This window comes from Hippocampus comes, unplaced genomic scaffold (genome assembly GCF_001891065.2).
Source record: "Hippocampus comes isolate QL1 unplaced genomic scaffold, H_comes_QL1_v1.1 scaffold345, whole genome shotgun sequence".
In the NCBI taxonomy this organism is placed as follows: Eukaryota; Metazoa; Chordata; class Actinopteri; order Syngnathiformes; family Syngnathidae; genus Hippocampus; species Hippocampus comes.
This window is the reverse complement of record NW_017805538.1, coordinates 1,156,808-1,174,621: the sequence shown is the minus strand read 5'-3', so window position 1 is coordinate 1,174,621 and position 17,814 is coordinate 1,156,808. Positions and strand designations below refer to the sequence as shown.

At 45.2% G+C, this 17,814-nt stretch overlaps 1 protein-coding gene across 1 annotated transcript in view; it reads right to left on the bottom strand.

The window, feature by feature from the left end:
• nrp2a (neuropilin 2a) overlaps window positions 1-6,768 on the bottom strand; it is a 52,500-nt gene extending 45,732 nt beyond the window's left edge. Inside the window, exon 1 of the mRNA XM_019878492.1 lies at window positions 6,176-6,768. Within this exon, the coding sequence (XP_019734051.1) occupies window positions 6,176-6,251 (76 nt within the window). The 5' untranslated portion in view covers window positions 6,252-6,768. The remainder of the gene's footprint in view (window positions 1-6,175) is intronic.
• Window positions 6,769-17,814: the final 11,046 nt, after the last annotated feature.

The window sequence follows — 17,814 nt, the reverse complement described above, 5'->3', positions numbered from 1 at the left end:
CGCTGTGATGACCCACTGGCAGTGCTGGTGAGGCGGGTATTCAAGTGGGTATCCGGGGGAGGTGATGTACCCGGCCTCGCTGGCATCAAAGATACCCCTGCACTCGCTTGCTGCTAAAAGAAGACAGAGAAGCACTCGTGAAAAACAGATAGCGAACAATGGAACTGTTGATTAGGTCGATATTATGACAGTATATGAGAGCAATTTCTCTGTGTCCTTTGCATAAATGGATTAGAAACGCAATTCTCATTATCTTGTTTCTTCTCGATAAAGATATGGTGCAACAGATGAACAGTAAAACAAAGAAAGCAATTTAGGCCGTTACTTTGGAGGAAATTGGAAAAACTTCTCCATTGTGGATTCTCAACACCAGCGGTTAATAAAACAATACAACATCGTCACAGAACCGTACTTGCTGCTCTCTTTCTCTCTTTCACACACATGCACACACACACACACACACACACACACACGCACACACACGCACACACACGCACACACACACACACACACACACACACACACACACACACACACACACACACACACACTCAGCCCCTTCCACACCCAGGCTCTTATCGGCCCATTCCCCCTTGGGGAGCGTTCTGCAACTATAATTGTTGCGCCAGCAAGGCAATCTGCAAACATTACAACACATTCTCCGATCCTATCACGCTCTCCCAGGAACAATAGCCTGCCAATGGCGTTGCTCGGCAGGCTTCGACAGGAAGTGACACGCAGACGGCCTGTCTAGCGGGGCTCTGGGGCATGGGGGGGATGGTGGTCACCCCAACTCCGTCATGAGAAACGAACGCAACAACAAAGTGGCCTTTCTCTTCTCAGCCACACGCAGCTCTTCTGCCGTGTTATCTCCCCAAAACACGCCAAAGACGTCAAAGCACATACAAAAGAAACATGCATCGAGTTATTCCACATTTGCGCCCACCCCACTCCGATGGCTTGAATCTTTGTGTACAATGCATCTTTTATTACTTTTGCCTTGCCATACAATTGCAGACATCATTAGTTTTTGCTGGAGCCAGCCTGATAGGTCTTCTCCAAGATAAGAGCCACAGGTGGCTGAAGGTTTCGTTCATACCTGTGTGCAGCTGCTCAGGTTCTATAAATTTGGGATGCAAATAGTGTGGGCTTCAATTTAAAGCGATACTATATGACTAGTGTTTATTGGCTACACAAGAGAAACTGCTCTCTAAACTCTACGGTAACCAAGAGTGAGCTATGGCTTTTCTTTACATAAATGGGTTGCTATTCTTGCATGTTGTTTGAAAAAAACAAAAACAAAACAAAAAAAAAAAACGGTGAAAACAACAATAAAGGAAGCGAAAAAGGTGCACCACAGGCTTGAAGTGTAATAGACCCTTCAAGCGTTGACATTTCCACCTCCTATTGTGCTTAAAAGGCACACTTAAGATTCTTTGACATTTGAAAGCGCTGCAATGACTTCCTTTGAGGAGAGACGCCCACGTGTACTATTGTACACGTTTTCCTGGCGGAGAAGATTTGAGCCTTTTGGGAAAGCTGCCCACCAAGTAGCTCTCAGTCTCATGATGATTGGAAAGTTGAAAGATGGACACATGCACACTCACACCCACACACACAAGAGTGCACACCCACACTCATAAGTGGGGAGCATACAAAGCAAATATGTGCAGAGGTGCGCCAAGCCTTCCGTAGATTACAGCAGGTTACACATATTCCCATTTTTAACATCTTAATCACTGTTCAAAAAGACCCCAAATGTGATGAGGGAAATATGCGTCGGGTGTGGTGGACTGGAGATGACCAACACAGCACAAAAAAAAAAACCAAACAATATCTCCCTGAGTCCCAAGAAACCTGTAAGAGGCAGCCTGGTGACATCCAAAAAGGAAAAAAAAAAGGGTCAGGGAGAAGCTTCACCCGTGATCTTATCTTGTAAAAACTGTACATTGTGGTTGCAAACGCTTATCCTTCTTATTGTTATGCCTTTTGAGAAATATTATACAAACACTCAACACAAGCAGTTGCTCCTTTAAATGTGGCTGGCAACAGCGCAAGCGTCAGGCTTCTTCGTATTCGGCTTTTGTTCTGTTTCACGGAGTTCATGGCAAATCAGAATTTGTGTTCCGAAATGATGAAGGGCTTCAGCATTTATGATTGTTGGGCCGACTCTTTCTAGAGCAGATTGGAGAGGAGGGAAAAAAATCACTCTTAACACACCTCACACCAAAGGGTAATCACTCAGGATAATTTTTAGACACAATCTGTCACATCTGACAAGCCTTTGCTGACTTGAAAAATGATCAAATTTTGGCCCTATTTTTGGTATGCGTGTGTGAAGCAATGTGCTGGGGGCATCCTGCAACACTGACACTTTCGTCTTGGGCTTTCTGATTTAAACCAAAGGGAAGGATGAGGAGGGAGAAAGGGAGAGTGTACTTTTGATAAGAGATGGGTTAAGACAAAAAAAAAAAAAAACGCGGGGAGATTGATAAGAAAGTCGGGAGAAGATGGAAGAGAGCAATGTCAGATTGTATAGGTGAGAAACAAACAATGCCAGTGAAGACACGCTGCAGACACTGAGCCCCTCCCTTGGAAACCTCTGTCAGTCACGCACAAGAGCTTAGTTTGCATTTGTGTGTGTATCAGCGCCATTAGTTCCAAAACGACATCCGTGTTGACTTTTGTGTCACTTGTGGGCATGACAAAGCCCGACAGTCATTTTCCTGGAGTTGTATCATAACACCATGAACATGATCACCATTTGGCAAACCTCGAGCTCTGAACAACCTGTCCTGAATTAATTGTCCTTTCACATTTAGTGCACAGGCGTGGCTGTGTCTCTTTTGCATGAATTAATATTCACAAAACTTTCTGCACGCGTGGATTTAATTGCAACGTTTCATTTCATTCTCTGCGTTTGAGTGTGAGTGCGCGCCCACATCCAGTCAGATCCAGACATCTCCGCACAAAGCAGCCATCGCCTTATCTTCATTCATTATCTGTGAAAATGTGCATATGTCTGCATATAGCGCTCATTTCTATTAGCGGCCTTATCTGGAAAGGGTGGTGTAACGCTCTGGGATAAGCGACGAATGGGAAGGGAGGCTGATAAATCCCTCCATCATTCCCAGTGTAACCACCCCACGTCTACGCCCCACCCCACCTTAATTAAAACTGCTATCACCCGGAGTGAGGGAATGAGAGGGGCGAGTGAGCAGCGCTCATCCATTCAGTCCGGCGCTTTAATCTCAGTCCTCCAGCAGACCGGACTCAGGAAAAGGATGAGGTGGAGTGATGAAGAAAGAAAGTCCACTCGCATTCGCACCAAACTGGATGCTTTTTCTGGGTGTCATTTATTGGGAACATACGGTACATTACATGACGAGTTTCCACATGATTAACAATTACCGCTGCTGATCATGCAACGGAAATGCTTGTCAAATCGCTTTTTGGTCACCAGTTTTAAATCTTTAACGGGATTTGGTTCCCTTAAGGAACTAACAAAGGCCACATTCAGTAGAGATAATGTCATCCCCCATGACCATCTTTTTTACTTCCATTCTTCTTCCTTTCTACTCTTCCCTCCCTAACAGGATAAGTGGCCCATGCTAATCAGCTAAATGCACAGTGCTGCCCATTGTGATCGATGATTCAATGGATCAATCGGGTAAACAGATGGTTGCGGGTGCCTGCGGGGTGGGGGCCAAGGGGGGGGGGGTAATTGCGGGGACCTAATCCTAAACGCTACCTGACTGCAGTATCATGTCTCCTCTTTCCTCGCGCTTCTCCAGAGACGCACTTCCGCAAGTCAACATCAGCAGGGGAGAAGCGTGAAGATTACTATTTTGCTGCAGGACTCGCTGGCGATTTGCTGCCACGCTGTTCTGAATGCATTTTTTTTCCACAGGCTCACACACTCGCAACGCTAACACTTTAACCCCATTCTTGAATAACAATAAATCCTATATGCTTTGCCAAACTTGGTGCTCTCATCTACTAAGCCAGTCCCCCCCGGGCCATTAAAATAAAGCCATGTGAAAGACCCAGCTCTGATCTATTTATGGAGGTCTCGCGGCAGGCTGTTTGCATGCATGGATACCTGACTCATATTGAACAGGCCGCTTGGACAAGTAACGCTGAGACGTGACCTTGTTTTCACAGCTGATACCTCTGAGACCGAGCCAGATTTAAAGATTCAAAGGGCGGTGCGGGGGAAGACGTGAGACAAACAACAAACAGAGCAAAAAAAAAAACCACAAGGAGGCAAAAAGAGAAGCAGCCTGAAGCGAGCATTTGAAAAACAAATGATTAAATGAGCAGAGCCAACTCTGGGAGAAAACGATACCATAGGTGGAGGCGCTGCACAACCGCCCACTCAATAAACATGCAAATGAGCTGCTTAATGGAGGGAATATTAATCCTTGTGGTTCTGGTAATTAATGTACATGTCAGCGAGTCAAGCTATCGTGATTGCAGCACAAGTGTGGAGGGAAAGTTTGGTGAGCAGCCTTGAAAACGGACAAGTGAAGTCGGCACACCCAGGCCCATTTTTTGCTTTGCTGATGACAGTCATGGTCACGGTAGTCAGTCACTTGCAGGAAATCAAGCTCCACTGGGCACCATCTAGGCGCTGGATGCTTTTTTTTCATATTTTTAAGGGAGGCCACTTGCTAAAACGTCTCTTTAAAGAGGCGCTGATGTGCACGATGGGAGCATCAACTCACAAGGGAGCCACTGTCTGTGAATTCACTCACACTTCTTGAACCTTGATCTTCTCTGCCTCTGTCCATTTTAACTCGGTGACCCAGCATGCTTTGATATTGCCCTCTGGCATGAACAGCCTAACCCTCCGAGTCAAGTCTCCCTCCTTCACGTTATGCTTTGGCGGATGCCGCACATCTCCACACACAACTCTGTGTCTCGAGCTCCCCGAGGCTGCCTGCTTGCTTGGCCTTCAGGCTGCTCCCTTCCTGCCTCTCCCGCCTCTGCCGCCGACTGTAATGTGGCTCTTGAGGCAGACTCTTGGCAGGGAGACACAGAAGGAGGAGGGGGATGGAGCTTCTTGTGCCGTTACTGCCAAGAGGTCCACATCTGTCTAGCATCAGCGGTACATAGGCAGACCGTAAAACACACTCACACAAACACACACACACACACACACACACACACACACACACGCACGCACACACACACACGCACGCACACACAATTACAAACAGCCAGAGGAGCTGCTGATGGAACAGGTAGCCAAAAAGAGGAAGATGCCATAAAGGCAATAGTCACCATCTGTGAGGTCATATTTACTCCCGACTCCTCCCGATGACTAACAGCAATAAAACTAAACAGAGATTTAGACATATATAATTTAGTAACATGCATATAAAATAACGCAACTAGAAATACACTTTATGAAAACAGTACACGCATCCTTTCTTCACTTTATTTTAGAAAATCTGCAAAGATTAGGTTTATAATGTCTACATTTTGGTCTACAAAAATCTACAAAGTTTACATGCTGCACACATTTTTATAATGATGAGATAAACAAATGACTATCATCATTTATCGTGGAAAATCGACATATCTCATAATTCAAACATTTCGATAATGATGAATTAAATTGGGAAAACATCAATTTGACTGCCTCAAGATAAATCCAAAAAACTTCACTCATTGATATTCATGACACACGCCAAAGGGTTTACAAATAACAACGTTTTAAACGTAACACAAAAAAGTGTGTGTAATAAATCTGTTACTTTTTTATTTTTTTTCACAAAAGCAGCTGCTCCGCTGTTTTGACTTGTTTTTCTCAATTCTGCGTGTTCCGGAGCGTTTACGCGCGCGGGGGGTCGCAGGAGCTGCCGGCTGGCAGACATGTGAGCCAGCCGAACAGGAGGCGATAAAGGGCACAGAATTTTACTCCCCGATGCAGATTAAAGTAGTACCGATTAGGCTCCATTTAGCCTTCCTATAAACAAGTAATTGATCATCTGTACCACGCTTTTTGGACACCACTGAGTGTTTTCTGATTTGGAGTTTAATTATTTATATTCTTACAGTTGAAGGAAATACTGCAGTGGGAACTTGGGTTGATGGAACTTTTTGAATCTATCAAGCCAGACTCAGGTTCTACGAGATGTTGCACACAGACTATGTTTGAAAAACTTACCGTTTTCTCCTCTGATCTGCAGCACCACATGACACAGTGCCAATAACCATCCAAACAGCGAGCACACGAAATCCATCTTGGAAGACGCAGTAGCCCGGTGTCAATTTTCCAATCTTTCCACTCGTAGAAGTTAAAATGTGCTCCACATCCCTTCGTGAAGAAACGGGAATGAGTTCAATAGTCCCACGGCGCGCATTCAGTCACCGTCGATTAAGCAAGGTGACAACTACATGTCATACAACGAAATAAAAACGTCTTTAATTTGCCTCATGCCATGTACTGGCAGAACATTCACATTCAAGGAGATGTTAAAGTCACCCAAAAAGGGGGCTGACTCCGTCGTAAGGGAGTCAGAAGGATCCGTGGAATGTTGCAGTCCGGCTCCGGGGTGCGCCTCTCTTCTGGTCCACGCGTGATTTACGCACACGGGGGTTTGCCTCTCGTGAAGTGGACAGGTCCACGGCAGTGTCACACTTGAGTGGAGAGCACGGAGGAGAATGTGTGCACCTTTCCACGAGTAGCTCAATCTGAGATCTGCACTGTACCCAGCATGCGCCCTCTGTGCGTAACAGTTGTGTGTGTCTGAATGTGGAAGGGTGAGAGGGAGAGAGGGAGAGAGAGAGAGAACTGGTTGCCAGCCATTCACAGGACACACACAGACGAACAACCATCCACACTCACACTCACAGCTAGGGAGAATTTAGAATGTGGGGGAGTGAGAGAGAGAGAGAGAGAGAGAGAGAGAGAGAGAGAGAGAGAGAGAGAGAGAGAGAGAGAGGGGCGTCTTGCTTTTGAGCCCTGCAGCTATCGCATTACAGTCACCGCGCCTTGGCCCCGCCCCCTCCGAGCGATTGCCGAATTCAGGGGAGAGAGAAAGAGAGAGGAAAGGCGGGCTACCGGGGGCTGGGGCAGAACGTGCACGCGCCCTCAGTCCCCTCACACCGACAACCGTGAGACGATCAGAGTAGAGATAGGAAGCGCTCCACACAGATAAGACACCGTCCCATAAAGCAAACACCTCCCAAGGCTGTTTGCAAAGAGCGGGAGGGGGAGACCGTCCAAGAAAGAGCCAGGGAAAAGAGTGAGGGCTGTGGTACTACAGTATCTGTGCAAAAGGGTGGGGTGCAAAACAAATGGCACGTGGTGGCCTTTCACCACAGAACACATGAAACAACCTCGCCATTGTGATAGACCTTGATCCATTCGGGTAGCGGAGCCCACCTCAGCCCGGCCCAGGTTTTGCCCTGCAATCAGTGGGACTAAATTCACAGTGGCGGCAGGCTAATGACACACTAGCGATCCCAAAATAATCTGCTGAGAAAGTCCTACCCATGTGCCCTGCCCATGGCTTGAGTTACTATGTAATAGAAGGGCTCGACATCATGAGGCCTCATTGGCATCTTTATTTGAGTTGGCAATAGGTGCATTCTCAAAAGAGTCGGGCACACGGGAAGCTTTGGGAGGCGGTGAAACATTGCGGATTTTGAATGCGCCCAGGCATACCAAGGAAGTCCAACGCCACTGCGGTCGGACGAGTCATCGCAGAAAAAAAACATTCCGGAAAAATACGCCTCTTCCCACAAAACTTCATTCCGAATTGTTGTCATGCATGATGACACACAAAATGTTGTAATTTACAAGACCTAACTTCATCTTGCCTGGAAAGATGAACTTGTTGAGTGCTTTGCTTTTGCATTGACTTTTTCTGGGTTCTTTGCACCACACATGACCATAGATTAGAAGTTTCCACCATGAGGGATAATAAAGGTACAATAAAAGAGAGGAAATGCGTGTACATTCTGTCAAGCGAGCCGACTCACATTCACAGCAATAAATTTCACTTGCTATAAAAGTCAGGTGAGATTTTAATATATCTATTTTTTTACTGTTTTTTTTCATTTTTTTACAGTCCTTCTTCTTTTTCACATGTATGACATCTATGCACCTCTCCAACTTTATCCCCTCTCACATTTTTGAAAAAAAAAAAAAAAACGTAAATCTTCCATCTTCCGCCTGTGCCTCTTTTTTTTCGAACGCAGAATGTTGACGGACAAATTTGCCAGCTTCAGAGGTGGTTTCACAGGTCTAACACTGGGAGAGCGATTCCATGAAAGATATTGATGAAAAGTCTCACCACTCAGTTGTGTTGAAAGCAATTGTTGTGGTCAAAAACACTATTTTTAGATGTCACATATGTGACTGTTACGAATGTTAAAATCCGTCCATTTATTTTCTCTTGAGCATCGAGCTTGTCCTCATTCAGGTTGTGGGTGAGCTGGAGCCTATTCCAGATGACCTTGAGCCAGTGGGTGGCATACATCCTGGACTGCTGGTGAGTCTTCAAGGAGCCTAACATCCCAGAGAAAACCACCCCATGTTTGCGTTGGTTTTCTCATCCACAACCTGAATGAGGACAAGCTCAAGAATTCATATTTGACACTCTGAACTGTGAGGCAGACGTAATCAGCTTTCACTGTGCTGAGTAACGTGAACCCAGACCAGATTGGACACAAATTTTCATACTCATTGTCAAGCAATAATTCAGTCGAGTCTGAGCAAAAAAAATTATAAATGCAAGTTTTGGTCCAGCCACCAGATTTTGATCACGTTGCCTGTTCCATATTTATAGTGCACAGACTAATTGCAAAGCCAACTAATTCTCTCAAACACTTTTCTCTTCTGACATTGTGGCCAGACAGTTGGCTGAATAATGTAAATTGTAGCCATAAATGTGTCTAGTTTTGCAAGGAGTGGGTTGTCATCATTTGGAAATTGAATGGATAGCAGTGAGTTGGGTGTTCCAAAAATGACAAACTCAGTGCAATGCAGCATTCGTGCTTTTAGTTTTGCAAACTCTGCGAGTGCTTTTGTGGTAGATATTAATAGTTTTGGAAACTGAGTTACAAAAAGGTTTAAACATTCAGAAAAAAAAACCTAACAACAATATGATCACACGGTAATCATCCAAATGACACAAAGCTTAATACTGTGTCATGGGAGTGGATAAAGTTATTGAACATAGACATTAACCTCAATATCAAGCACATGATTGTCAAAATAGAAAACCGTCTCACAAATAAGCAGTACGGACCCAACTAATTCGCTAACCACTCGTCCACCGTCAAAATATCCAGCACAGTTAGAGGAAGACCAGTGTCTGGGAAAAGATTGTTTGAACCAGAGGAAGAAAGACAGAAGAAGAGCAACAGTTTTCAAGTTTCACACTTCTTTTTTGAAGACAGCACATCCAGCAAGAACTTCCATGCAGGAATAAAAAGAATTCAGTGCCCTTGACTGAAGGTTCCATGACAACTGCGTGTGTGTGTGTGTGTGTGTGTGTGTGTGTGTGTGTGTGTGTGTGTGTGTGTGTGTTAACTCCACTCCCACCCCCAACCCAATGGGTGACTTTGCCATCAACTTCTTGCAGCATGTCAGTCACTTTTAAGACCACCTCCGGCCCGAGGGAGCTGTCAAATGTCACTCAGATTGTCTTATCTGGGCCTTCTGGTGGCGTATGCTGGGCATCGAGCAATGAATCATTTGGACTGATGTTTTGACTTCAACTTCAAACATATAAACTAAAATGGAGTTGGCGCTGGGTAGGGTGGGAGCCCTAACCTCAGCACTGACCTCTTGCACTGATAAAGAGATAAAGAGTAAGACAGTGTTAAAGCTCCATGCAACCCTGTTCGACCACAACTACCCCCACTCTCATTCCTCAGGGGTCATGTGATACCCCTCGCGCCCATTTGTCAACACCCCCCCCTCCCCCCATGTGCTCTGCCCTAACATTAGGTCAATGCTTGGCTAATGGAGGGCAACAGTCCATGGGAGGACTTGGGGGTGGGGGTGGGGGTTGTTTGAAGAAATATTTTGTGTGGATCCTAACAAGGACAGCTGATACTCTAATCGAGTCCATCCACAAATGTTTTTTTGAAGTCCAGAAAGATTTCACCAGGGGAAGAAATCATTGTCAGTGAGGGCTGAGCTATCGAACATCGGCAAAAGTCTTGGGACAAGTGGCCAGATGCACCTAAGCACACGTGTCCTTGCCCATGAAAGAGAGCAGAACGCAAGATGCCATGCTGTGTCTCATCTCAAAGTTGGCCTGGAATCTGACAGCATGACTGATAACACCCCCACCTATACAGTTCACTTTCTCAGCTTTAGCAGGCCACCCACTACAACAATCATCAGACCATTTTGCCAGTCAGCGCGCTCAAGGTTGAAGTGTTTTTGAGTGCTTCTTAACTCCTGCTCATCAAAGATTCAATTGAGATTTGCCCCTATCAGCGTTTTAAGAGAAAGAGGAAGGGGCCAAGAGAACAGTAAGTCCAGCAAGTTTGGAGATTTGCAATCACCTTTGAAATGGTGTTGTGCCTCAGTGCCAAACTTCTTCCCATTTCTTTTTATTACAGCGGCGTGAAACGAAGACTGAGGCGTCTGCAAGTCAACAACATTTGGTGTAGTTTTACCTCCGCTGACCCAGATTGTGGCATTATAAAAATTTCATCTGATCTCAATCTCAAAGGCCCATTTGCATGTGAATGCACAGTCACAGTCTTGCAACCCGTTTTCTCCAAAATAGCAGGGACCTCGTCGCCACTTTTGCTATTTCTTGCTGCTGTACGGTCAAACCAAGGTAACCATTACAAGGAGTGGTCCAGCATGTGTTGCGGTGTGAGGCTGGCCAGCTTGGATGGAAACATCTGGATGTCATGCAGCTCCTCCTCCTGAACAAGCTGCTTGCAGTAAAAAGAAGAAAAAAAAAGAAAAAAGTCAAACTAACTGTCTGTCTGTCTACGTATTCATTTGCTATGCCCAGGCGGGCCTGCTGGGGCAGGCAACTGCACGAGGGAAGCACTCAGGCTCCGGAAGCTGTGTGTGAAAGTCAGAGTAAACCCATTGTTGAATTCAGCAGCATCTTGGCAAATGATACAAAATAAACGAAAAACAAGATGCCATTGAAAAAAAAGGGCACCATATTAGCAGAGCTGTGACAATTTTTGATAGCGGGGTCATTTTGTCCCATATCTGATCAGCATAGATGCAACTGTGTTGATTTTGCTTGATTCCGGTGCTCAGTTAGGCTGTGGGTTTCTTCTGCTGTCAGAGAATGTTGTTTGCTTGCTTTAATTGCAAGACGCCCGCTTTATTCCCCAGCCACCTTCGGTTTATGATGCAGCATCATTATCCACTGTGTGCTGTGGGAGAGATGAGAGGACGCAACTCTTCTACTCCTCCACCAGGATCCATTTTACGTCTGCTCGACCTCTTTTCATCTCCTTCCACCGGCCCGCTGTGGATCTTTATTGGCACATCAAAGTGACCTTCATCACCCCCGTTTCCCTCCGAAACACACCCCTCCCCACCGCGCCCATTGCTTCACTTTAGCAAAGCGGAAAGACTCCGGGGACAGACGGGGCTTACGGCGCACACGTTCCAGATGGCAATCCAAAAGCTGACAGGAGTGGTTTTCAAATGAAACCTCTACAAAAAAAAAAAAAAAAAAGAAAAAAGATGTTTGCGGCAGCAGTCGGAAAGGATAGCCTTGTGTTCGCAACATTTTGAAGTGTCCCTCGGGCATGCTCAAATGATGTCATTTGGAGTGAGTTGTGCGTAACAAAGAGAAAAGATGCCATTCTCCACGCCTTGTTTACTGTGAGGGGCTTAAATTGCGTTGCGAACTCAAGCACAGAGCAGAGCACTCGACCACAAGTGTATGCTAATGAGAAAGTGAGAGTTGATTGTTTCAGAGAGGGGGAGGGGCAATTCAAGGAACGAGGGCTGCGAAAACCGTGAAAAGTGAAGCCCCGGGTGTCAAACTTTCATCATGGGTCGCAGCCTTGCTCTGGGTTCTTCTCAGGGTGCCGGTTGCAACGGTGAAATCAAATAAAGGTTAAGTCAATTGACATCCCCCCAAATACAATTTGTGGCTCTTCATTGCAAAATAATCTTAAATGGCTTCACATGTCCACATTTCACAGCGATCAATGAAACCCTCTGGTCTAACCCCTCGTATCCAAGGAAGGAAAAACTCAGCGATAAACCATTTTGGAAAAACTCTGGGAAGTGATCACAGATGGAGGGATCCTCCTTCCAGGATGAGCAGGCTGCAGTGGATGCCAACTGGGCAACATTAATTACATGACAAAGAAAATGAAAACAGCATGAAATTCCATTAGATGAAATGAAGTGCCGCAGGGAGACGCCTCCGGGAAGTTGTCCTATCTTGGTTGGCTGGCGCAGAGTCCTCCACAGCAGCAGCAACAGCCTCACTTCACTCATCGCTACCCTATTGTGAGACAGGGCAAGAGACAAGTTGCTGGTTTAGCCAAAGCAGAGTGTAGCAATCAGTCTTAAATCGAGGTAGCGCTACCAATTTCCATGGGTAGGGCATTCATCAAGATTACCGGAGCCCGAATAGAGAATTGTCGCGATTCTGCTGACTTCTTTTGAAGTAAGCTGTGAGCGTAACGCTTGGAAGGGAACACAAGTCAGCAAGATAGTGAGGCTCTAAGCCATGTAATATCTTTGGAGCAAGTACCGTAGCAAAACCTTAACATCACATTTCAGCTGTGGCCAGCGCAAACTTTCTGGTCCAGGTCCCGAGGCTTGCTGCGGTATTTCAATGTCAGACATGGGAAGACCACAAAGCAACGTGTTCGAATCGTCAAGGTGAGATCAAACAAACGCATGAGCTATGGTCATACTCGTGATTGCATGATTTCATTTCAGCTGGTCAAATACAATTTCTATTGTAAACAGATCTACACCTTGGGGTCTCCATAACTAGGACGTCATTCTTCGCCATGCTATGCACAGTCAGGGTTCCATGAAACAAAACCAACACACGACACATCCGCAACATATGCAGGACCAAGTCCAAGTAAAAAAAGCAAGGTTTTGCTGGCCTTAATTCACTTTTTCTTGGCCGTTAACTTCACTTGTATCTCATGCGCCGACATGCATTTCCCATGTGGTGTATCGATGGATTGTTTTCCTCAAGAAGCCTTTTTCAGACACAAGCGCAGATCATTTAAGTGGGTGTAGAACCTTGTGAATTCTCCAATCAACAAGAAAAAAAAAGGATCATTACGACAAACATACAATAAAATATAACAAAACATGATAAACTACACCATGTGGTAATCATTGTTTTAGAGGTACAGAGTACAAAGTTGGCTTAAAACTATTGTAGTGAGTATCCTGCAAAGATTTAAAATAAAATGGCTGCACGTTACATGACAGCAGAAGAGAAACATCATGAAGAGAAACTTAAAACAAAGTGAAATGTGCAAAGTGCAGGATTTTCGACAATGGAATTATTCCTCTAAAATCAGCCAATTAAAAGGAGGGCGATAAGGACGATGCGAAGATTAAAAAAAAAAAAAAAGCGCAGGAGATTTGCTGTGGAGGATGATGAAGGCGAGGCGAAGGGCATACAAGAAGAAAAGTCCTATTAAAAGGGATGGCAAGAAGCAGCACCAGCACCGGAGGACGCCACTTAAGACGACAATTAAAAAAAAAAAAAAAAAAGGAAGAATCTTGGAAAAGTGGGGGCGGGGGTTGTCCATACGGTTTAACCCAGCTGTGTTCACATTACCATGGTAATCTTATCAATAGGAGACGGCTAAGCACTCAGCTCCATTAGTGGAACCAAATCCATTTCCAGCCTTTTGACCACAAAGGTAACATCTGTGTCAGCCAACTAAGTAACTGGTCGTGCGCCGCCGCCACTGCGCGGGCACACGCGTCCACACGTACTCATTGTGTGCCTCCTTTGGCACTGATTGACCTTGATATGCACCACTGGATGGAAAATGGAGTGCATCTTTGTCGCCTTGAGGCAAGATGGGGCGACAACGATGCTGTCTGGCCTACATGGTGGCACAAAGGAGCATCTAGGCAAGAGACTGTGAGGTCGTCGAGGTTGTAGCGCACACAAGACGCGTGACTAAAAGGAGACAGGTGAACAAGACGGGCCCAGATCCATCATTATTTCGCCATGGATATAGAATATCAAATTCCGTCCAGGCGCCTAATATATTCTGATGGGGGGAACGAGGGGAGAGAGAGATGTAAGACACATGAAATCTGATGGAGAATGACACTCCATCTTGCTGAACTGTAATCCAATAAAGTCTCCCGAGTTTCCTCATGGTTAATCAATGCGACAGAAAAACAAATGCAGTATCAGTCAATAAGCGGCCGTCTGGGTAAACAGTCATGGTTTCCGCGAGTCCACGCTCCCACCAACGGCGGGGGGAGAATGACATGCTATCTTTGGTATGCAGATGAGGTTGACTTGGAATGGAAAAAGAGGCGATGCGCTCGGGCTGTGATCAAACCTGCTGTGACCTCAGGTGAAGCCGAGTGTAACCAAAGTGAAGATGGATGAAGATCAATGGGTGACAGGGCAAACACAACAAACACGTTTATCTGAGAAGAGCAGTTGAGGTCGTCTCACACCTTCATCGGGCGAAATTGTGCAACTATCCACACGTGTTTTCGTCTTACGATTGTTGACCATCTCCCAGCCCCCATGCAACCATGATGTGACACCGCAGCGTATCTTGCTTGCCACATGCGTCGAAACTGCAATCATGAGCAGACAGGCTAGTTAGACTCTCACTCACATGAGTGGGTACATGCAGGTCTGCATCTTGTAAATAAAGTCGCAGAGCAATGCGAAACTAATTAGCTGCTTAATTAATATCACCTCGAACACACCTGCACTACCCGGCTCAATGAGCTATGGCCCATTGGAGCAGAAATGTGTGTGTGTGTGTGTGTGTGTGTGTGTGTGTGTGTGTGTGTGTGTGTGTGTGTGTGTGTGTGTGTGTGCGCGTATATGCCTGTGTGCGTGCATGCGTGCGCACATTTCTGTAATAAGGCGAAAGACTTGCTCGTTACTTTGTCGTCAACATTAGATGATCGGCTGGCCATATGTCCTGTTTACCGCAAGTGTCGTCTTTCTCAAATGGTCTCTAAGTGGTAAGATTCAACCACCACTGGTTGACTTCTCATGCAGTGATTGGCCGGTCCATATGCCAAGAATTAGGAGTCGCAAAAACCATTGCCACAGTATCTTGTTTGTAGAAAAAGTCAAATATTAGACCCTGTTCCTCTTTTCACATGAACAACCTGCAGTGAAAAAAAAAGGAGGATATTTAAATCAAAAAAGATTTTTTGACTCGATAATTTAAAGTCAATTTTACAAGGACAATTTTTTTTTTTTTTTAGTTAATTTTATTATTTTTGAGTGTTATTTAAATAGAGAATCTTTGGCGGTCCGGTGATCGACCGGTTAGCGCGTCGGCCTCACAGTGCCGAGGTGCAGGGTTCGATTCCGGCTCTGGCCTTCTTGTGTGTGGAGTTTGCATGTTCTCCCCGTGCCTGAGTGGGTTTTCTCTGGGTGCTCCGCTTTCCTCCCACATTCCAAAAACATGCAGGGCATGTTTAATGGAACACTCGAAATTGCCCCTAACATGGTTGTTTGTTTGAGTGTGCCCTGCGATTGGCTGGCAACCAATTCAGAGTGTACCCCACCTACTGCCCAAAGACAGCTTGGGTCGGCTCCACCCTCATGAGGATAAAAGGCTCAGATAATGGATGGATGGATAGAGAATCTTTTCCTTCCCCGGTTGCACACATTTCCAACATTCATTTCCTACCAGCAGCTACAGTAAATGAGGTTAGAGATAAATCCGATGACACAAAAATGAAACTGCTGTAGCACTAAATTTGACACAATTCTACCCCTCAGGTGAAAAGTTTAGACAAAAGATTCAATGCTTTTTTTTTTTTTTTTTTGTGAATTATCAATTAATTAGCAAATTGTTGCTTCACCCCAAGCATTGGATGGCTGACCTAATATTCAGACAGTGACGCCACCAGAATGAGAAATTTGATTCGCCACGAACACTGCTTGTGAGTTTTGCTCCTGAATGTTGATGAATTAAAAATAGAAGTGGTATACTTTGATACAGAATTGCTTGCAGACATGCTTCGTGGCACAAGATTGTGCTGACACACACACACACACACACACACACACACGCACACACACACACACACACACACACACACACACACACACACACACACACACACACACACACACACACACACAATACATTCATTCACACAGTTGCCTATTAGCACACCCATGGTGAAAAGCTGCTAATTATACAGTGCAACTCGGCTCTGCAGGCTTGTGAGATGAAATTTTAGCCATTGTGCTTTCATGTGTTTCTGTGTGAGGACTGATGGAGTGATGAAGCCCAATCTGATGTTGAATGTGTGTGTGTGTGTGTGTGTGTGTGTGTGTGTGTGTGTGTGCGTGTGCGTGTGTGAAAAAGAAAGTGACTTACTAATAGAACTTTATAGTCCCCTCTAAGTCACCACCCCTCATCTTTTTCTCTTAACAATGGTGGTCAGGGACGCTCTTTGATGTGAATGGGCCTTAAATTGTCCTCTACAACATGAGCCACAGAAATTTGATGGGGGTGGGAGGTGTGGGGGACATGCACAGTCTCCATCAACAAAGGTCTGTAAAAAAGATACAGGAGATAACATAATTGCACACACACACTTTTGGTACACCTCTATTACTGAAAAGAAAATAATACAAATCAAATGAATAATAATAACAAATTCAAATGTAATGAAAATCAACCATTGGAAATCAGATATTGCTTTTCAATTGTGGTTCAACAGAATGATTAAAAAAAATCTCATGAAGCAGGACAAAAATGATGATCCTCTGAATTTAGTAATTTGGTTTGCGGTCTTTTGAGGCAATTACTGCAATGAAATGTTTTTGTAACTTTCAACGAGACTTCCACACCTCTTTGAAGGGATTTTGGCTCATTCATCATCTGCAAACTGCTCCAGTTGTGTCAGGTTTGAAGGGTGCTTTCTCCAGATGGCATGTTTCTGCTCCTTCCACAGATATTCAATTGGATTTAGATTAGGGATCAAACGGAAGGCGACAAATCGCTGATGGTGTAGTGGTACACTTGCCGGCCTTGTGTGCGGGCAGCGTGGGATCAGTTCCCACTCAGTGACGGTGTGCTTGTGGGTGTGAATGGTTGTTTCGTCTCTCTGTGTGCCCTGCAACTGACCTCCGACCAGTTTTGGGTGTTGTCTGACTCTGCCTGAAGTCAGCTGGGAAAGGCTCCAGCAACTGGCTATGACACTGTTCTGGATAAGCGGTGTCAAAAATGGATGGATGGATAGAAGGCCACTTCAGAATAAGCTAATGTTTTGCTCTTAGCCACTCACGGGTATTTTTAGCTCCATGTGTGCATTTGTGGTCATTATCCTGTTGCAAGACCCGTGGCCTGAGACGGACACCAACCTTTCTGAAATTGGGCAGCACATTTCTCCCTGGAAAACCTTGATGGGCTTGAGGATTTCAGTGTACACTGCACAGATTCAAGATACCCTGTGCCAGATGTAGCAACGAGGGCTAGAACATAAAAGAGCCTCATTCAGGTTTCACACTTGGGACAGTATTCTTTTTTTTGGTAGGCTTTATTTTGGCATATGTGAACATAGAGCAGGCGTGCAAAAAGTTCCCTTTTGTTTCATTTGTACATCAAGGATATTTGCCCAGAAGCTTTGTGGCTTGT